At 42.4% G+C, this 17,379-nt stretch overlaps 1 protein-coding gene across 4 annotated transcripts in view; it reads left to right on the top strand.

The window, feature by feature from the left end:
* The window catches only part of C1H9orf85 (chromosome 1 C9orf85 homolog), a 35,808-nt gene that overhangs the window by 6,325 nt on the left and 12,104 nt on the right, over positions 1–17,379 (top strand). Inside the window, exons 2-3 of one of the 4 annotated variants that reach the window (XR_012847855.1) lie at positions 9,387–9,493; positions 10,258–10,567. Coding sequence is in view for 3 of the 4 variants with exons in the window: in XM_075828076.1 (XP_075684191.1) it covers positions 8,943–8,945; positions 9,387–9,493 (110 nt within the window). In the remaining variant the exon portion in view is untranslated. Of the gene's footprint in view, positions 1–8,821; positions 8,946–9,386; positions 9,494–10,257; positions 10,568–14,537; positions 14,617–17,379 lie in introns of those variants that run through there. The other 3 variants (XM_075828084.1, XM_075828076.1, XM_075828072.1) reach the window with 3 other exon arrangements.

The raw sequence follows: 17,379 nt of genomic DNA on the forward strand, positions 1-17,379 counted from the left end.
ATGAGGCGGGCATTGAGGACTCCGTGGACCAACAAACTACCTGAAAACGCCGGTATATGGTTTTTTTTTATTTTTTTCGATTAAGTGCCCTGCCCTAATAGTGATTTAAATTCATGTATTACAATACTAAGCTCTGCGGCCTCACAGCTTATTATTGAAATACATGAATTGTAGATGGCTTCACACACAACCCCCTGTAGATAGCGCAAAACCCCCTGCAGAAAGCGCTACCTAAGCTCCCTCTAGGAGCGGAGTCCCCGGCCTTCTCCCTGGCTGGAGATTCCCCTCCTAGAGGGAGTCCCCGACGTCTCTCCATTTCCGCCATAAATTGTGCCCCCCCTGTAGTTAGCGCCACCTAAACTCCCACTAGGAGCGGGCTCACAGGTGTCAGATCGCTCTTTGCTGGGGATTCCGCTTCTAGAGAGAGCCCCCGACGTCACTGTCCATTTCAGACACTCTGACCGGGGGTTCCGCTACTGGAGAGGCCCCTGGCGTCACTATCCATATATAGATGTAGGACGTTACAAGAAAATAAACAGCAATTTCTCATATTGTCAAGAAAATGTCAAAAGCTTTTTATTTATTTTTCTAATGTACCAGTTCAGTTCTGAAGTGGCTTTGTGGGGCCTATGTATTAGAAACCCCCATAAAACACCCCATGTTAAAAACTAGACCCCTCAAAGTATTCAAAACAACATTTAGAAAGTTTCTTAACCCTTTAGGCTTTTCACAGGAATTAAAGCAAAGTGGAGGTGAAACTTGCAAATTTCGTTTTTCTTGCAGAAATTCAACTTTCTTCAGTTTATTTTTATAACACAGAAGGTTTTACCAGAGAAACACTACTAACTATGTATTGTCCAGATTCTGCAGTTTTTAGAAATGTCCCACATGTGGCTCTAGTTTACTAGTGGACTAAAACACAAGCCCCAGAAGCAAAGAAGCACCTAGTGCATTTTGGGGCCTCCTTTTTTTTTTTTTTTTTTCTTAGAATATATTTTAGGCAGCATGCCAGGTTTGAAGAGGTCTTGTGGTGCCAAAACAGTAGGAATCCCCCAAAAGTGACCCCATTTTGAAAACTTCACCCTTCAGGGAATTTATAGGTGTGACCATTTTGACCCCACAGTTTTTTCACAGCACTTATTTGAATTGGGCTGTGAAATGAAAAGAAAATGTTAGATGTAATTTTCGCTCAAAATTTCTTATTTTCACAAGGAATAAAATACCACATTTTGTTGCCCAATTTCTCCTGAGTGTGGCCATACCCCATTTGTGGTGATAAACTGTCGGTTGGGCCCATGGGAGGGCTAACTAGAGCTTTTCTGGAGCTAAGTCATGTATGCAGAACCCCTGAGGTACCAGTCCAGTCAAAAGCCCCAAGATGTGACCCCATTTTAAAACTACACCCCTTAAGGCATTCACCCTAGAGGTGTAGTGAGCATTTTGACCCTACAGTTATTGTGTAAAAGGTAATGCGGTGCAGAGTGAGGTTTGCAATTTTCTATATTATATATATATATATATATACCATTTCAGTGTCCGATATATTGTGCCCAGCATGTGCCACCGGAGATGTACACCCAATATATTTGTAATGAGGTTTCTCCCGGGTACGGCAATACCCTACATGTGGCGGTTGTTAGCGCCCTGGACACACGGCAGGGCTCAGAAGGGAAAGATGAGGGTGATAAGCTGTTCGGTGTGCGCATCAGGGTAAATTTAAAATTTACCATACATCCCTTGATTTTTAAACAATCTTATATACTTTGCCCTTGTTTTTCGGGACACGTGTCACATTGATATATTGTGTCCTTCCTTATCCCCCTCCTTATAGCAGACTCTGCACCTGCACCTCTTTTGACTCTCTTTTTTTTTTTTTTTTTTTTTTTTTTTTTTTTTTTTTTCCTTTCCCACCAGTTTGGGTAACTTCTAGAAAGGGTTGCCCTGGTACTATGCGTGTGGCCACGCTTCCACAAGTACTGGGTTCACCCCTTTCCTGCTCCGTAAAAATTAGGTTCCTGATAACCACTTTTTGAAATTCCAGGAAAGTTCCCGCATTGTAAAATGCCATCTAGGGATGCACAATGCGTCACAACTTCGATACTGTTTCAATACTCTGCATCCCCAAACGGTTCGATACCGGTATTTCGATACTTAGCGGTGCGTCTGCACAGCGCAGTATAGTAACACATGAATGTATAAGAGCGGGGCTGCGTGATAGTCATTGCTGCGCTCCTGAGTCCTGACAAGTGCGCGCTGTCAGGATGGTGCGATACGGCCGGCGCTGCATTAATGGTTGCCGACACTGAAGACAGAACATGGCGGGCGCACTACAAAACACCCTCATGTTGTCTTGCAAGCGCTGGCCGCATCTCCTCATGCTGACCGCGCAAGCACTTCCTGTCAGGAGCGGGACAATGACTGTATTACACAGCCGCAGCCCCGATTTATAACGGCAGAGATCAGAGAGACCTCTCATTTCCGCCGTTATTCCCGTGAATGCTGCAATCACAGCGGACTGCAGCATTCAGGGGAAAATGAGATGGGGGGGGGATGCCCCTTGGATCGCGTCACAGGGAATTCCTGTGATGCGATTGAGGGACATACCATATATGGGCAGACAGCCCAGGATCCATTGGAGGACCCCAGGGCTGTCCCACCATATTTCCTGTTAGGGCATACTTAGGTATGTCCTAACAACTGCCTGTGTACTATCCGTACACAGGCTAATGTACTGGCGTATAGATCTATGACAGTACATTAAAGTTAAAAAATAAAGTAAAAACAAAGTAATGTTAAATAAATAAAAAAATACACATACACCTTTTTTACAATAAACATTAAAATAAGTCTCAATACATAAAATATACACATTCAGTATTGGTGCGGCCGTAATAACCTGCACAACAATTTTTTGCATCATTTATGATGTGTGCGCTGTAAAAAAATAAAATAAAAACTACTTTCTATCACTTATTGTGAGGTGTGATTAATTTAACCTCCATGTGCCTCACATTAATAGTAATTAACCCCATCATGTACCTCACACATTAACCCATTATGACTGAGAAACATGATGGGGTTAATTACTATTCATGTGACGCACATTCAAAATTCATCACACGTCGCGCCTCACATCAGAAAACTGAAGAACTTTTTTCTATTATTACTGTTGGCAAAGTATCGAATTGGTATCGAAATCGCAATACTAAACAACGTATCGGTATCGAAGTCCAAATTCTGGTACGTGACATCCCTAATGCCATCTGTATGATGTGCATGGCCAGCTTCTTATACCACACCTCATGGCGCTGTAGGGCTTCAGGACTTGATCTGACAAGTCCACCCCTCCCACGTACATATTGCAGTCTGGTTTGGGGGTCTCTGTACTGGTACCTCGTACAGGTACATGGGTACTGGTGTGGCCATGTATTGTCAATACAAGGACATCTCTTTTGTACTTGACACACAATATGTTGCTGCTAGAATGTGCCCTGCTCTCACCCCTTATGAGTGTTTGCCCAAGCAATGTCTTAGGGAGGCCTTTTTTTCCTAGCAGTGCCGCAGTACTTCTAGAAGCGAGGCACTTGAAGAGTGGGACTCTGGTATAAAAATTATCCAGGTAGGGGTGGTAACCCTGGTCCAGCAGTGGGTGCACCAAATCCCACACCATTTTTGCGTTATCTCCCAGTAAGCGGGGGCATTCTGGGGGCTGAATACTGGTGTCCTTCCTTTCATATATCCTAAATTTGTAAGTATACCCTGATGCACTTTCGCACAGCTTATACATCTTCACGCCATACCTTGCCCTCCTACCCGGCAGGTACTGGTGGCATTGAACCCTCCCTTTAAAATGTACCAATGACTCATCAATAGAAATACAATTCTCGGGGGTGTATGATTGGGAAAACCGGGCACTGAAATGGTCTAATAGGGGTCTCTGTTTTATACAAATGATCAAAACTGGGGTCCTCTCGGGGTGGGCACTGCTCATTATCAGTATAATGTAAGAAGCGAAGTATTGCCTCATAACGCATCCTGGACATGGCCATGCGGTACATCGGGGTGTGGTACAACAGGTCTGTACTCCAGTAGGCCCTAATGAATCGCTTTTTCAGAAGCCCGATGTTCAAGAGCAGTCCCCAGAACTTGCCCAACTCGAAAATTACGCACCATATGATCATGACACACGGAGCTGTTAAGTGCCTATTGCGCACGCAAAACGCTGCGTTTTTTTGCGTGCGCAAAATACACACGCTCGTGTAAATCTGGCCTAACTACGGCGACCATTCCCTGAACCTAACTAAATTATTCCGAGCCTCTCTGACGCTAAACCGAACTACGGTGATGGGTGCCTGACACTAAATCTAACTGTATTTTGTGAACTACCCTGACCCTAAACCTAACTATGGTTATATTCCGGACTGTAAATTCCCTGATGCTATACCCAACTACGCTTTGATGGTTCCCTGATAGTAAGCCTTATACTAAACTAGCTAGTTGAATTGTCTAAATGAACTGGGTTTTGTTTTGTTTCATATATTTTATAAAGAAAAAAAGAGAGAAAAATCCCCAGGGACCAAGAAATTTGGTCCTGAAGACTAAGAAGTGTGGTCAGTGATCGAGATCACTGACTAAAAACATGGGGGGGGGGGGGGACCACAAGAAGGTCTCTCGTTCTATCCTTTCTTTCCTTTTCCCTTTCCTTTTCCTTTTCCCCTAACTCCCAACAGAGACGTTCAGGGCGGTTGCAGCAGGAACTAATGTCTGAGAGAAAGTGATGACAACGATCGCTGCTATTGGTCAGTTAGTCACTGACTAACCAATAGCGGCGACCACGGAGGCGGGACTATCGCGATTGATCCGGGCGCATTCAGCTGTGATAGCTGCTCCTTCCGACAGCAGGCTATCACAGCTCACGAACGCGACCGGCGCTGTTTTTCATGCAGGACGTACTATTAAGTCATGGAGCGCGAACGATGTTCTCATCATGACCTAATGGTACGTCCAGGAGCAGCAAAAGGATAATATATCCCACCCCTTGCCAGTCGCCATTGTAACGAGATAATCAATGTTATTCACTTCACCAGTCAGTGGTTTTAATGTTATGGCTGATCGGTGTACAGTGCATTCGAAAAGTCTAAGGACTTGAACTTTTTTTTCACATTTTATGTTGTGCTAAAATAAAAAAAAATGTCAAGGTTTTCCCCATCATTTTGCACTCCATACCCCATAATGACCATTTTAGGACATTTTTGCAAGGTTATTAAAAATTAAAAGCTAAAGTTTTGCATGTACATAAGTATTCAGACACTTTTCTATAACACTTTAAATTCAGCTCTGAAACCTCTTTGAAAGGTTTCTACACCTTGATTGGAGTCGACCTGTGGTACATTCATTTGATTGGACATGATTTGGAAAGACACACCCCTGTCTATATAAGGTCTCACAGCTGACAATACCAAGCCATGAGGAAGGAAAGAACTGCCTGTAGAGCTCAGAGACCGGATTGTGTGGAGGCACAGATCTGGAGAAAGGTACAAAAAAAATTCTGCTGCACTGAAAGTTCCCAAGAGCACAGTGGCCTCCATAATTCTTAAATGGAAGAAGTTTGGAACAACCGGGACTCTTCCTAGAGCTGGTTGCCCCACCAAACTAAGTAACCGGGGAGAAGGGACTTGGTAAAAGAGGTGACCAAGAACCCAATGGTCACTCTGGATGAGCTCCAAAGATCCTTTGTACAGATGGGAGAAACTTCCAGATGGTCAACCATCACTGCAGCACTCCAACAATCTGCGCTTTATGGCAGAGTGGCCAGGAAAAAAGCCTCTCCTCCGTAAAAGACACATGAAGGCCCAACTGGAGTTTGCAAAAAAAGCACCTGAAGGACTCTTAGACTGTGAGAAACAAGATTCTGTGGTCTGATGAAACCAAGATTTAACTTTTTGGCCTCAATTCTTCTTCATGCCTGGAGGAAACCAGGCACTGCTGATCACCTTCCCAATACCATCCCTACAGTGAGAATTGAAAGAGAAAAGCACGGCGCCACATAGTGTGAGTAAGCCCAGGAAATAACAAACTATGTTTGACAGATGGAGGCTTACCACAGGTGGAAAGGTCAGGAGCTTGTAGTAGGTAGATAAGTCATGGATGAGTGCTGCTGCCGAGATCCCAGCCGGTCAGGACTATCCCTACAGTGAAGCATGGTGGTGGCAGCATCGTGCTGTGAGGGTGTTTTTCAGCGGCTGGGACGGGGACTGGTCAGGGTTGAGGGAAAGATGAATGGAGCAAAGTACAGAGATATTCTTAATGAAAACCTGATCCAGAGTGCTCTGGACCTCCGACTGGGCCGAAGGTTCACCTTTCAAAAAGACAATGACCCTAAGCACACAGCCAAGACAACACAGTAGTGGCTTAGGGACAACTCTGTGAATGTCCTTGAGTGGCCCGGACTTGAACCCAATCGAACATCTCTGGAGAGACCTAAAAATGGCCGTTTACCGACAGTCCCCATTCAACCTGACAGAGTTTGAGAGGATCTGTAGAGGAGAATGGCAGAAAATCCCCAAATCCGGGTGTGCAAACCTTGTGGCATCATACCCAGGACGACTGGAGATAGTTGAAGCACCTTTGGCAGCAATAACAAAGTACTGAGTAAAGGGTCTGAATACTTATGTCAATGCAATATTATAGTTTTTCCTTTTCAATAAATTAGCAAAGATTTACTAACATTCTGTTTTCACTTTGTCATTAGGAGATATTGAGTGCAGAATGATGGGGCAAAACGTTGTTTTTTTTTTATAATATATATATTTTTAGCCCAAGGCCTCAACATAACAAAATGTGAAAAAACTGAAAAGGTCTGAAGACTTTCCGAATTCATTGTATGTACATTTAGCAGCTTAGAAAATTCACTACATTACTTATCCTATAATGTTCTTAAGTTTCAGCAAGTCTTCTTGTTCACAATTGTGCAGCCTAAGGCTGGGATCACATGACCTATTTTCAGACGTATTGGAGGCGTTTTACGCCTCGAAATACGTCTGAAAACAAGCCTCGAATACGTCGGCAAACATTTGCCCATTCATTTCAATGGGTTTGCCGATGTACTGTGCCGACGATCTGTCATTTTACGCGTCGCTGTCAAAAGACGGCTCGTAAAATAACAGCCTTGTCAAAGATGTGCAGGACACTTCTTGGGACGTAATTGGAGCCGTTTTTCATTGAATCCAATGAAGAACAGCTCCAAATTACGTCGGTAATTGACGCCCCGCAAAACGCCAGTACATGCAATTACGTCTGAAATGCAGGAGCTATTTTCTCCTGAAAACAGCTCCGTAATTTCAGCCGTAATTGACGTTATCGTGTGCACATACCCTTATAAGCTCAAATTTCCACTCTCTCCCTGCTTGCAACACCTGCATAGAGCTTACTTTTGATGATTTACATTTTGGGATGTATAGTCTTTTTACATCCGCATGAGAAACCTCTCCCAGAATCCAGTCTAAGGCTATGTTCACACGGAGTATTTTGGGGGAGGAATATCTGCCTCAAAATTCCGTTTGGAACTTTGAGGCAGATATTCCTCTCCCTGCACGCCGATTTTCGCAGCAATTATTGCGCCGTTTTTCGCCAGCGGCCATTGAACGCCGCGGGCATAAAACAGCGAGATATACGCTTTCTCCTGCCTCCCATTGAAGTCAATGGGAGGTCGGAGGCGGAAGCGCCCGAAGATAGGGCATGTCGCTTCTTTTTCCCGCGAGGCAGTTTTACTGCTCGCGGGAAAAAGACGCCGACGCCTCCCATTGAAATCAATGGGAGGCGTTCTCGGGCCGTTTCTGCCGAGTTTTGCGACGCGGTTCCCGCGTCAAAAAACTTGGCAAAATACCCCGTGTGAACATAGCCTAAGGCTGGGTTCACACGGAGTATTTTGCCGAGTTTTTTGACGCGGAAACCGCGTCGCAAAAACGGCCGAAAATGCCTCCCATTGATTTCAATGGGAGGCGTCGGCGTCTTTTTCCCGCGAGCAGTAAAACTGCCTCGCGGGAAAAAGAAGCGACATGCCCCATCTTCGGGCGTTTCCGCCTCTGACCTCCCATTGACTTCAATGGGAGGCAGAGAAAGCGTATTTCGCGGTATTTTATGCCCGCGGCGCTCAATGGCAGCGGGCGAAAAACTCCGAAAATCGGCGTGCAGGGAGAGGAAAATCTGCCTCAAACTTCCAAACTGAATTTTGAGGCAGATATTCCTCCTGCAAAATACTCCGTGTGAACATAGCCTAAGGCTATGTTCACACACAGTTTTTTGCAGGCAGAAAATCTGCCTCAAAATTCAGTTTGGAATTTTGAGGCAGGTTTTGCTCTGCCTCCACGCCGATTTTGGCGGCGTTTTTCAGCTCCGGCCATTGAGCACCACGGGTAAAAAAACACCGCAAAATATGATTTCTCTGCCTCCCATTGATGTCAATGGGAAGTCAGAGACCTAAACGCCCGAAGATGGGACATGTCCCTTTTTTAGCCCGCGAGCCGTTTTTTCCGCTTGCGGGAAAAAAAAACGCCTCCTCCTCCCATTGATTTATGGGAGGCATGTTCGGCTGTTTTTTGGCGTGTTTTCCGACGCGGTCTCCGCATTAAAAAAAAAAAACACGGCAAAGAAACTACGTGAACTGACCCTAATAGAAATAATTTTCTTATAAGAGCTCCGCTAACGTTTTTTTGTGCTTTTTAGGGAGCCCAAGACCTCTTTACTAATCAAATGTGCCAAGAAAGTTCTCATGGTTACACCTTCTGCCTGCTGACTGATTTATTTCTTATTCTTAACACAGGGCTGGTTAAACACCATGTTACTACAAGGACTACAAAATTGGCGCTTCCACTCAGTGATAAATACTAAATGGAGCTGGATGCTGTCACTGATCATATCGACCTCCATCACTTCTAGTAGAAATGGTCTGTGACGTAGAAGTCCTACTATGCACATAGCCAGTTGTAATGCATTTACTGGACTTTTTTTTTTTTTTTTTTTTTTTAACTCGTGCTTATATAGATGGTCCTATAAATAGCAGCACATCATTATACTGCTTGTGAAGTAGAATTGAAAATGACTTTATTTATTAATTATCATCTGGAAAGTATACCTCAATTAGCAGTGATTTAATCAGAATGAATCTCTGATCTAAAGATAGATATGAGTGACATTTAATTTGCAGTAAATGTCCCTTGTATGCAGTAGTATGTCCAATATTTGCATATCCAGTTCAGTGCACGTTGAAAACTGTGCCAGCATTTGACCTGAATATGTAGGATTGCAGCGAAAAGGTTCTATTTTATTTTTTAGATACTCGCTTTTTTATGTAGATTTTATATTCTAATTTGTTTTTGCCTTTTTAGAAGATAAACACCAAGCAACATGATGGAGTTTGCCAGCACTGCAGAGATGTGCTGGAATGGCGTGTGAAATACAGCAAGTACAAATCCTTGTCTCAACCGAAGAAGTGGTAAGTGACAGTAGTGTGTACTCTCCAGAGCCAGGGAGTTTACACCGTCTCCGCAAGCTTCCTGCTAATGCCTTTGGGGAAAACATAAATGAGCTGGGAAAACAATAAAGCTTTTATCTGAAATCTGAAACGTCTTCCATAAAGTGTGTGGCTGGAACATTATCATAGTAATAAAACTGCTCTTCAAAGAAATCTATCATTAAAATAGACTATGATGTAACTTTAAACACAACGTAAAAAGGGAATTACACCTGTGAGGCCGGATAGCTTTATCTTTGAGCCCCAGCACCATTTATGTTGTACACATGGGCCCATTGTCTACATTATGCCAACCTGACCGTGCAAATGCCTTTTAAACATTTTTATTTTAATGGTGTAGTTTGCGTGGTCTTCCCTCTACAGTGTAACTTTTCCTGTGTAGTCTGCAACAACAATCCATTAAGCTGCCTATTCACATTACATTAAAGTTAGTGGATCCAACCAATTTCAGTGGAATCTCAACAATCTTATGTGTATGGGGGGCATCCTGACTGCTCCCTAATGGTATCTGTAAGGGAAATAAAGATCGGCATGTTGAATTTCAACAACTTTGTGTCCTGGGAGATGAGCCATTGTCAGAAATGTCTGGCAGTAGCTTATTTCTCTCTCCGCTGTTGAATAAACATACACGACTGAGCATGCATGTTTTTGGGGAGGTTGTGTATAGTATAGTATAGTTTGACCAGCCTCCCTTTTTTATTTATTTTTTACCTTTTTTAATGCAGATTCTCTATGCACAGGATAGATGGTCTCCAATCACCATCAAAGTCCTATGTGTCTGTGACTGCTTTTATCCTAAATTGAATCTGATGCAATGTGAAATCTGTTATAAGACCGGATGTTGGTGAAACTGGAAAGAGAACCTGTTTAGAGGTCCATTTATGGTAATGTAATTGCCATTGAAGCTTAGTAATAAAGCTTTACTCTGGTAATCCTGCTGGTGTTTAAAATACACGGGAAATACTCTAGAAATTTCAAGGTCCAAATATAAGAGGGTGCACAGAGAGCGACAGAGAGGAGACAGGCTGCTGGCTGGTAAGGATTATATATCACCCCAGTGCTGGATTCGCCACTACAATGCTCATTACTGCTGTATAATTTCCTCTATGCTGCTGAAGCTTCTATATTTGTGATATATAGCGATTGTGGAGCAGGATTCTCCTCTTCTATATGTGCAGTTTGTAGAAGACATAATAGACGTTAGGCTCCATCCACTAGCTCTGAGAATTAGACGTAGAGCCTGCAGAGGGGAAAACTGCTAAATAATGCAGAATATGTCACATAATGGCCAGAAATAGTGTTCTTCCTCATGTACACACATATGACAGGTTATTCTGAAAAGTCACCAGAACAGTAACCATTGAAATGTATAGGTATCACTGCCTCTTTTTTTAGAAATAATACACCATTTGATCTACTAAAGCTGATGAGGGAAGGGTGGATGAAGCACAATCGAGTGCTTTCAGTGTAAGCTATATAGGTGCTTCAGTGGCCGCATGGTATTTCGTTAGTGGGTCAATTTGAGCTGCGTAGTAGTATTTGGCGACATACTGTATCTGACTCCCAGGCCACCATTAAGCTTACTTCAGTAATGATTAAACCAAAAAGAAAAATCTTGATATAATACTATTTTATCAAAATAAGTTTATTAATAATTTATTACACATGAATACAAAAAAGACAAAAATAACCCCCCTCCCAAGTATATACTATAGACATATAAAATATAATTAAAATATATATGCCAGGTGTTATATGATGAATTTCAAAAGATCATAGATATGAAAACATCAATAATAGGTCCTCATACAGTGAAACATGCACCCTAAAGGTAGATTAGAAGACGTGTATACATATAATAACAAAACCAGGACGCTAAGAAGCTAATGTAAATATCGCTACAGTGACAGGTCACTCCAATCACAAGAGTATGGTGATAATAATAAAGTATGGAGCAAAAAAAACAATCAGAAGAGAATTTAACTACCAATGGTAAACAGTTTTTTTGCTGAATTCATTGGAATTGGTCTGTAAAGGTAAAAATCTACTTTTTTTTTCTGAAAAAACGTAGACATTTTTAATGTTTACGAGGAATAAAGGAGAAAAAGCACCCCAACATCTGTAAAAACAATTTCTCCCGATTACGGACATATGCCATATGTGGTAATAAACTGCTGTCTGGACCCACAGCGGGGCTTAGAAGGGAAGGAGCGCTATTTGGCTTTTGGAGCTCAAATTGAGCTGAAATGGTTTACGATTGCCATGTAGAATTTGCAAAGCCACTGAGAGACCAAAACAGTGGAAACCGCACAAAAGTGACACGATTTGGGAAACTACACCACTTAAGGAATCTATCTAGGGGTATAGTGAGCGTTTTGACCCCAGAGGTCTTTTGCAGAATTTATTAGAATTAGGCCGTGAAAATGATTATCAACGTTATTTCGACTAAATGTTGAATTTTTTCAATTTCACAAAGGATAGAGGAGGAAAAAGCACCCCAACATTTGTAAAGCAATTTCTACCGAGTACGGCTATACCCCACATGTGGTCATAAATGTTTTTTTCATTAGAAAGTAATTAACCCTTTTCCAGACTGACCCATTTTTTTCTTTTTCGTTTTTCTCTCCCCGTTTTCCAAGAGCGATAACTTTTTTTATTTTTCCGTCAATAGAGTGGTGCGAGGGCCCTTTTTTTTTTTTTGCGGAAAGAGCTGTAGTTTTTATTGGTACCATTTTTTTGGCACATACAACTATTCTGAGCATTTTTTATTACATATTTTTGGTAGTCAAGGTGACCAAAAAACAGCGATTTTGCAGTTTTAAATTCTTTATTTTTCACGGCATTCACCGTGCGAGTTAAATAAGGGTATATTGTAATAGTTTGGACTTTTACAGACACAGCGATACCAATTTTGTGTTTTTTGTTTTTATTTATTTTTTACATTACTTTAGATAAAAAATAATGAAATGGGTTTTTTTCTGGACTTTATTATTAGTGAAAAAAAATTAAATAAATATTTAATTTACTTACGTTTTTACACATTTTATTAATCCCCCTTGGGGACTTGAACCAGTGATCATTAGATCACTGGTACAATACACTGCAATACTAATGTATTGCAGTATATTTTAAGTTTTACAGGCTCCTGTAACAGCGCAATCGCTGTTCTTGTCCGTTTTAGTCTCGGGTGTCAGCTGTAATACGCAGCTGACGCCCGCAGTGTATGGTGCGGTCTCAGTGCGTGAGCCCGCTCCATACACCACCCCCCCACCACAACATGCTATTAAGTCGGGGTGCGCGAAGAGGTTAATTTGCAACGGATGGGGCGGAGTGAAAATTTTCCACTAATATGCCATTTAGTGCACTATGTTATGCCCAGTTTGTGCCACTGAAGACAAATACCTCATAAAATATTTACCGGGTTCTCCCGGGTATGTCGATGCCATATCTGTGGATGTAAACTGCTATTTGGGCACGCTGTAGGGCTCAGAATGGAGGGAGTGGCATTTTGGCTTTTGGAGTGCAGATTTTGCTTGGTAGTAGTTCTGTTTTTTTGCTGGTATTTCAGTTTATAATGTGGGGGCATACGTAATCTGTGCGGAGAATATCAGGGCATAATAAGAAGGTATAATGGGGTAAATAAATAATCCGCCAATATGTGGCCATCGTCGCACTGATAAATGGTGCCCGATCTCATCTGCTTTTGGAACACTGCACATTTTGCATCGCCATATTCTGAGAGCCAGAACTGTTTTATTTTTTTCTCCACCGGAGCTATCTGAGGGCTTATTCGTTGTGGGCGATTTTTTTTTATTTTTATTTTTTATTTTTTTTTCCTTCCCCATCGTGCGGGAAAAATATTATTGCTTTATAGTTGGGGCCGTTACGCGGTGACACCAAATATGTGTACTTTTTTTAACATGTCCATTTTTTCCCTATGATAGACTTATTATAGGAAAAAAACTTATTTTTACACTTCTTTTTTTTTTTTACTTGTCCCACTAGGGGACCTTTTTAGACTTGCAGCTCTGATCGCTGCTAGGAAACATTACACTGCCTACGTAGTGTAATGTGTTCTGCCATTGTGACGGGACAGTCAGTCACGCGCCATCTTGAAGATCCGGATCAGGTACGGGGGGGCGATTGATCGGGGGTGCTGGCCCTTATTTAGACCTTTTCTAAAAGGGAGAGAACGAACCGCCGCTGTTTTTACTGCGATCGCTGTTATTCGTTGAATAACGGTGATCACTTGACCCGGGACCGGTCAAAATGGTCCTCTGTCTGTGCGCTGAGGCCTCAGCTGCCTCTGTAGCTGAGTCCGCGGAGTTTAAGCGCTTCCCGGGGGCGCTATCTTATTCCAAAGCGCCACCGTGAAAACGGCGGTGCTCTGGCAGATGTACCCTTAATGGCCGCCGTGAAAACCCGTATAGGCGGTCATTAAGGGGTTAAGGGTGTGTTCGCATCCGTGTCGGAGTTCCATTCGTGGGTTCCGTCAGACTTTTCCGTCGGGAACCCCTGAACGGAAACCATAGCTATCCGTTTGCATTACCATTGATTTCAATGGTAATGCTTACGTTGCAAATGGTTTTCGTTTTTTGTCTCCGTTCCGTAAGGTTTCAGTTTTTTTTGGCTTAATCAGCGCAGTCGACTGTTTCCCGTACGGAGACACACTAGCATATGTGTAGACATATTGCCACCTATCGAAGATAACAACCTTCCATAATTTGTTCACACACTATTTCTGTTTCTCACCCCTCCATATGTTCTGGTCTTAGACCTCTTAAAGATGTATTTGGAAGGATAAAAGCGCAGTGTTCAAGACATGAACTGTTAAGTGTATGTCCAATTTTGAAGACTATTTTGCAGTTTATAAACATACATAGTACAGCTCAAATAGTTTTATTAATTGTGCAAATACATTGCATTATTTGATCAGTATTGGTCTTTAGTTACATCTTGTATTATAATTCCGAGATTAATTCACAATTCTACTGGTTGTTTTTAGAAACAGTCAACAAGCCTGTCAACCGTAACATCCCTAAACGCTAAGCTGAGCTCCTATATTTACAGTGGGGCAGTTAGTTTTCCTACTTGGATAACGGTTCACTGCCTTGTATGTGGACTTCACTTCCCAGAATATACAAGACCAGAGCAAGCTGTGCATCAACAAGGTATGCTGGGCGATTTCAGCTCTCAGGGCAGCCGAATTCTGAATGCAGCTCTGGACTATAAATCCTGCTGAAACTCTGTATCTATACAATATATGTAATACAACATGTTTTTGAATATTTCATGTAGTTTATATCTGTATGTAAACTAAAATAGTGTTCAAAGGTGAACATATACGTCAGTGAAGCAGAAATGTGCCTGTGTTCCTTTCTGTTGCTCAGCTTTTGTTTTATCAAACCAAGGCAAAGAAATTAGGAGCTATGCACCGCTAAAAGTGCCCATTCATTCTAGACTGACAGATTATTATTATTATTATACTACTATTATTATCATTATGAATTATCATCTGCGTGAATCATGTGAAGTACAATGGGCTGACCACGTGCCACCGTCTCTCTCTCTAATACTTGTGGGAATTTTTAGACTATTTCAATATGATCTTTTATTGGTATATGTATATGGCTATTCTGAAATCTTGTTGCCTATCTAATAGAAAGTCAACTGCTTGATGCAAATACAGTTTATGTACGTTTATGAATTGTGTTCTAACACCAACAGTATACCGTAAATGTTGAGTGTTATTTGCTTCGTGGTAAAAGAAGTAGAGCTAAAAAGGTGCAACAATGTCGGTTCCGCCTTAGAAAAACATTATCCCTGAAGGCTAGGAGACTTCTGCTGGTCAGTTATCTAGAGAAACTAACTTCTGAGAAGACTGAACTGCTTATGGGTGTAGTCTCCCTTTCAGTTCAGATGTGATGTCACAATGAGTCATTGTGCTAACAGTCTCTAAGATGGTATGTAGACAATTTCAGGTGAGTTACCCTGCCACTACCATGTTAGCTGCTTTTATGAGGTTTTTATTTTTTATTTTTTTAGTTTTTTCCTCAAGTAAATGTTTTTCTAACCTTTTATCTTTAGTTTTTGAAAATACTGTTGAGTTTGACATATTTTACATGTTTTCTAGATTGCGTCCAAGGAAGCCTGTCACCAGGACAGGTTCTGTTTTATATGTGTATCTGTAAGCTCCGTTGTAAATGAAATAGAAACCCTCAACAGATTTAATATGCATGTTGGCTGAATAATCATTAGCCCATCAGTTATCATAAATATATGCCCAACCTTAAAGGGGTTTTCCCATCCGAGACTTTTATGACCTATCCACAGGATATGTCATATAGATGCGGGTCCCAACTCTAGAATGGGGCTCCCTGAACCCCGTTCTAGCTCTTTCTGCTCTCGCTGCCTCCCGGCCACTTCCTGACTATATGGTCGGGAGTTATGAAAACCACGTAGCTCGCTGGGCTACGCTGTTTCCGTAAGTCCGTAACTCCCATAGTAGTGAATGGCAATTACAGAAGCAGCGTATCGTGCGAGCTACACGGTTTCCGTAAGCACCATTCAGTTCGATGGGACTTACAGAAACCACGTAGCTCAGCGAGCTACGCGGTTTCCTTCTTCATGGTCGGTAATCATATGAGTCAGCCGGAGCACAGAGCGGCAGAACTGGGTTTAGGGGGCCTCGTTTTAGAGAGAGGTTCTAACATTTATGACCTATCCTGTTGATATGTCCTAAATGTCTCTCATGGGAAAACCCCTTTAATAAAAGGCCAGATACTATCCAGGAGTAGCGTTGGTGAATATCTCCCCCACCGTCTCCTCTTTATGGTAATTGTTTGAGTTCTTGAAATGTTCTCTCACATTTTTGTGCATAGCTCTATTGTAAGTAATGAGCAGTCGGCCCTTGACTGCCGACTATAAGACGCAGGGACTTTTTAGCAAGATTTATTCTTGCTAAAAACTGCGTCTTATAGTCCGAAAAATACAGTATGTTCAGCTTAATGGAGCGTTGAAGAATAACCTAGCTGAAATTTGTACTTTTAGGGTACTAGGACGAAGTCTCTTTTTGAACCCTGCTTGTAGAAAATCTAGGATTTTCGCTATATTTGGCGATAAAGGGTATGGGTCTTGGATTTTCATGCCAAGTACAGAATTTTTTCTAGATTTTCCGGTAGATCTTTGAAGTTACCTTTTTATGGCATAAAAGAATGTTTGAGATTACCTCTACTGAAAGCCCATGATTTCTCAGGATTGGCCTTTCAAGATCCATGCTGATAGATTTAGAGAGTTTCCACTTGATAAAATAAGGGGCCCTGGGAGAGGAGGTCTCTTTTTACCGGGAGTATGATCGGGTCTTCCAATGCCAACTGTCTCAGGATTGGGAACCAGCTCCTTTTTGGCCAGTATGGAAGAATTATAATTAGGCCCCATGCACACGAACGTGCTTTTGCGGCTGCAATTCTCACGAATTCCCCCGAAAATAGACAGGAGCATTGCGGCCCCATTCATTCCTATGGGGCCATGCACACGACCGTGGTTTCCATGGTCCGTGCATGGCTCAGGAACCCGCACCACAAAAAGAACGGGCATGTCTTATTACGGCCGTGTTCTGTGGTCCGGGCTGATTGAAATAATGGCCGCGGCCATGTGCACGGCCCGCGATTTGCGGGCGGCTTGCGGCTGACACTCCGTGGCCAGCCGACCCGAAAATCACGGCCGTGCACATGGCTACGGTCGTGTGCATGAGGCCTAACATGTATTCCAGGTTGAATGGTACCTGATTGCAATCTCTAAATCAGGGCATTTTTTATGGATTGCTTCTAGAACAGTGGGTTTTCCAT

The sequence above is a fragment of the Rhinoderma darwinii genome, chromosome 1, assembly GCF_050947455.1.
Source record: "Rhinoderma darwinii isolate aRhiDar2 chromosome 1, aRhiDar2.hap1, whole genome shotgun sequence".
In the NCBI taxonomy this organism is placed as follows: domain Eukaryota; kingdom Metazoa; phylum Chordata; class Amphibia; order Anura; family Rhinodermatidae; genus Rhinoderma; species Rhinoderma darwinii.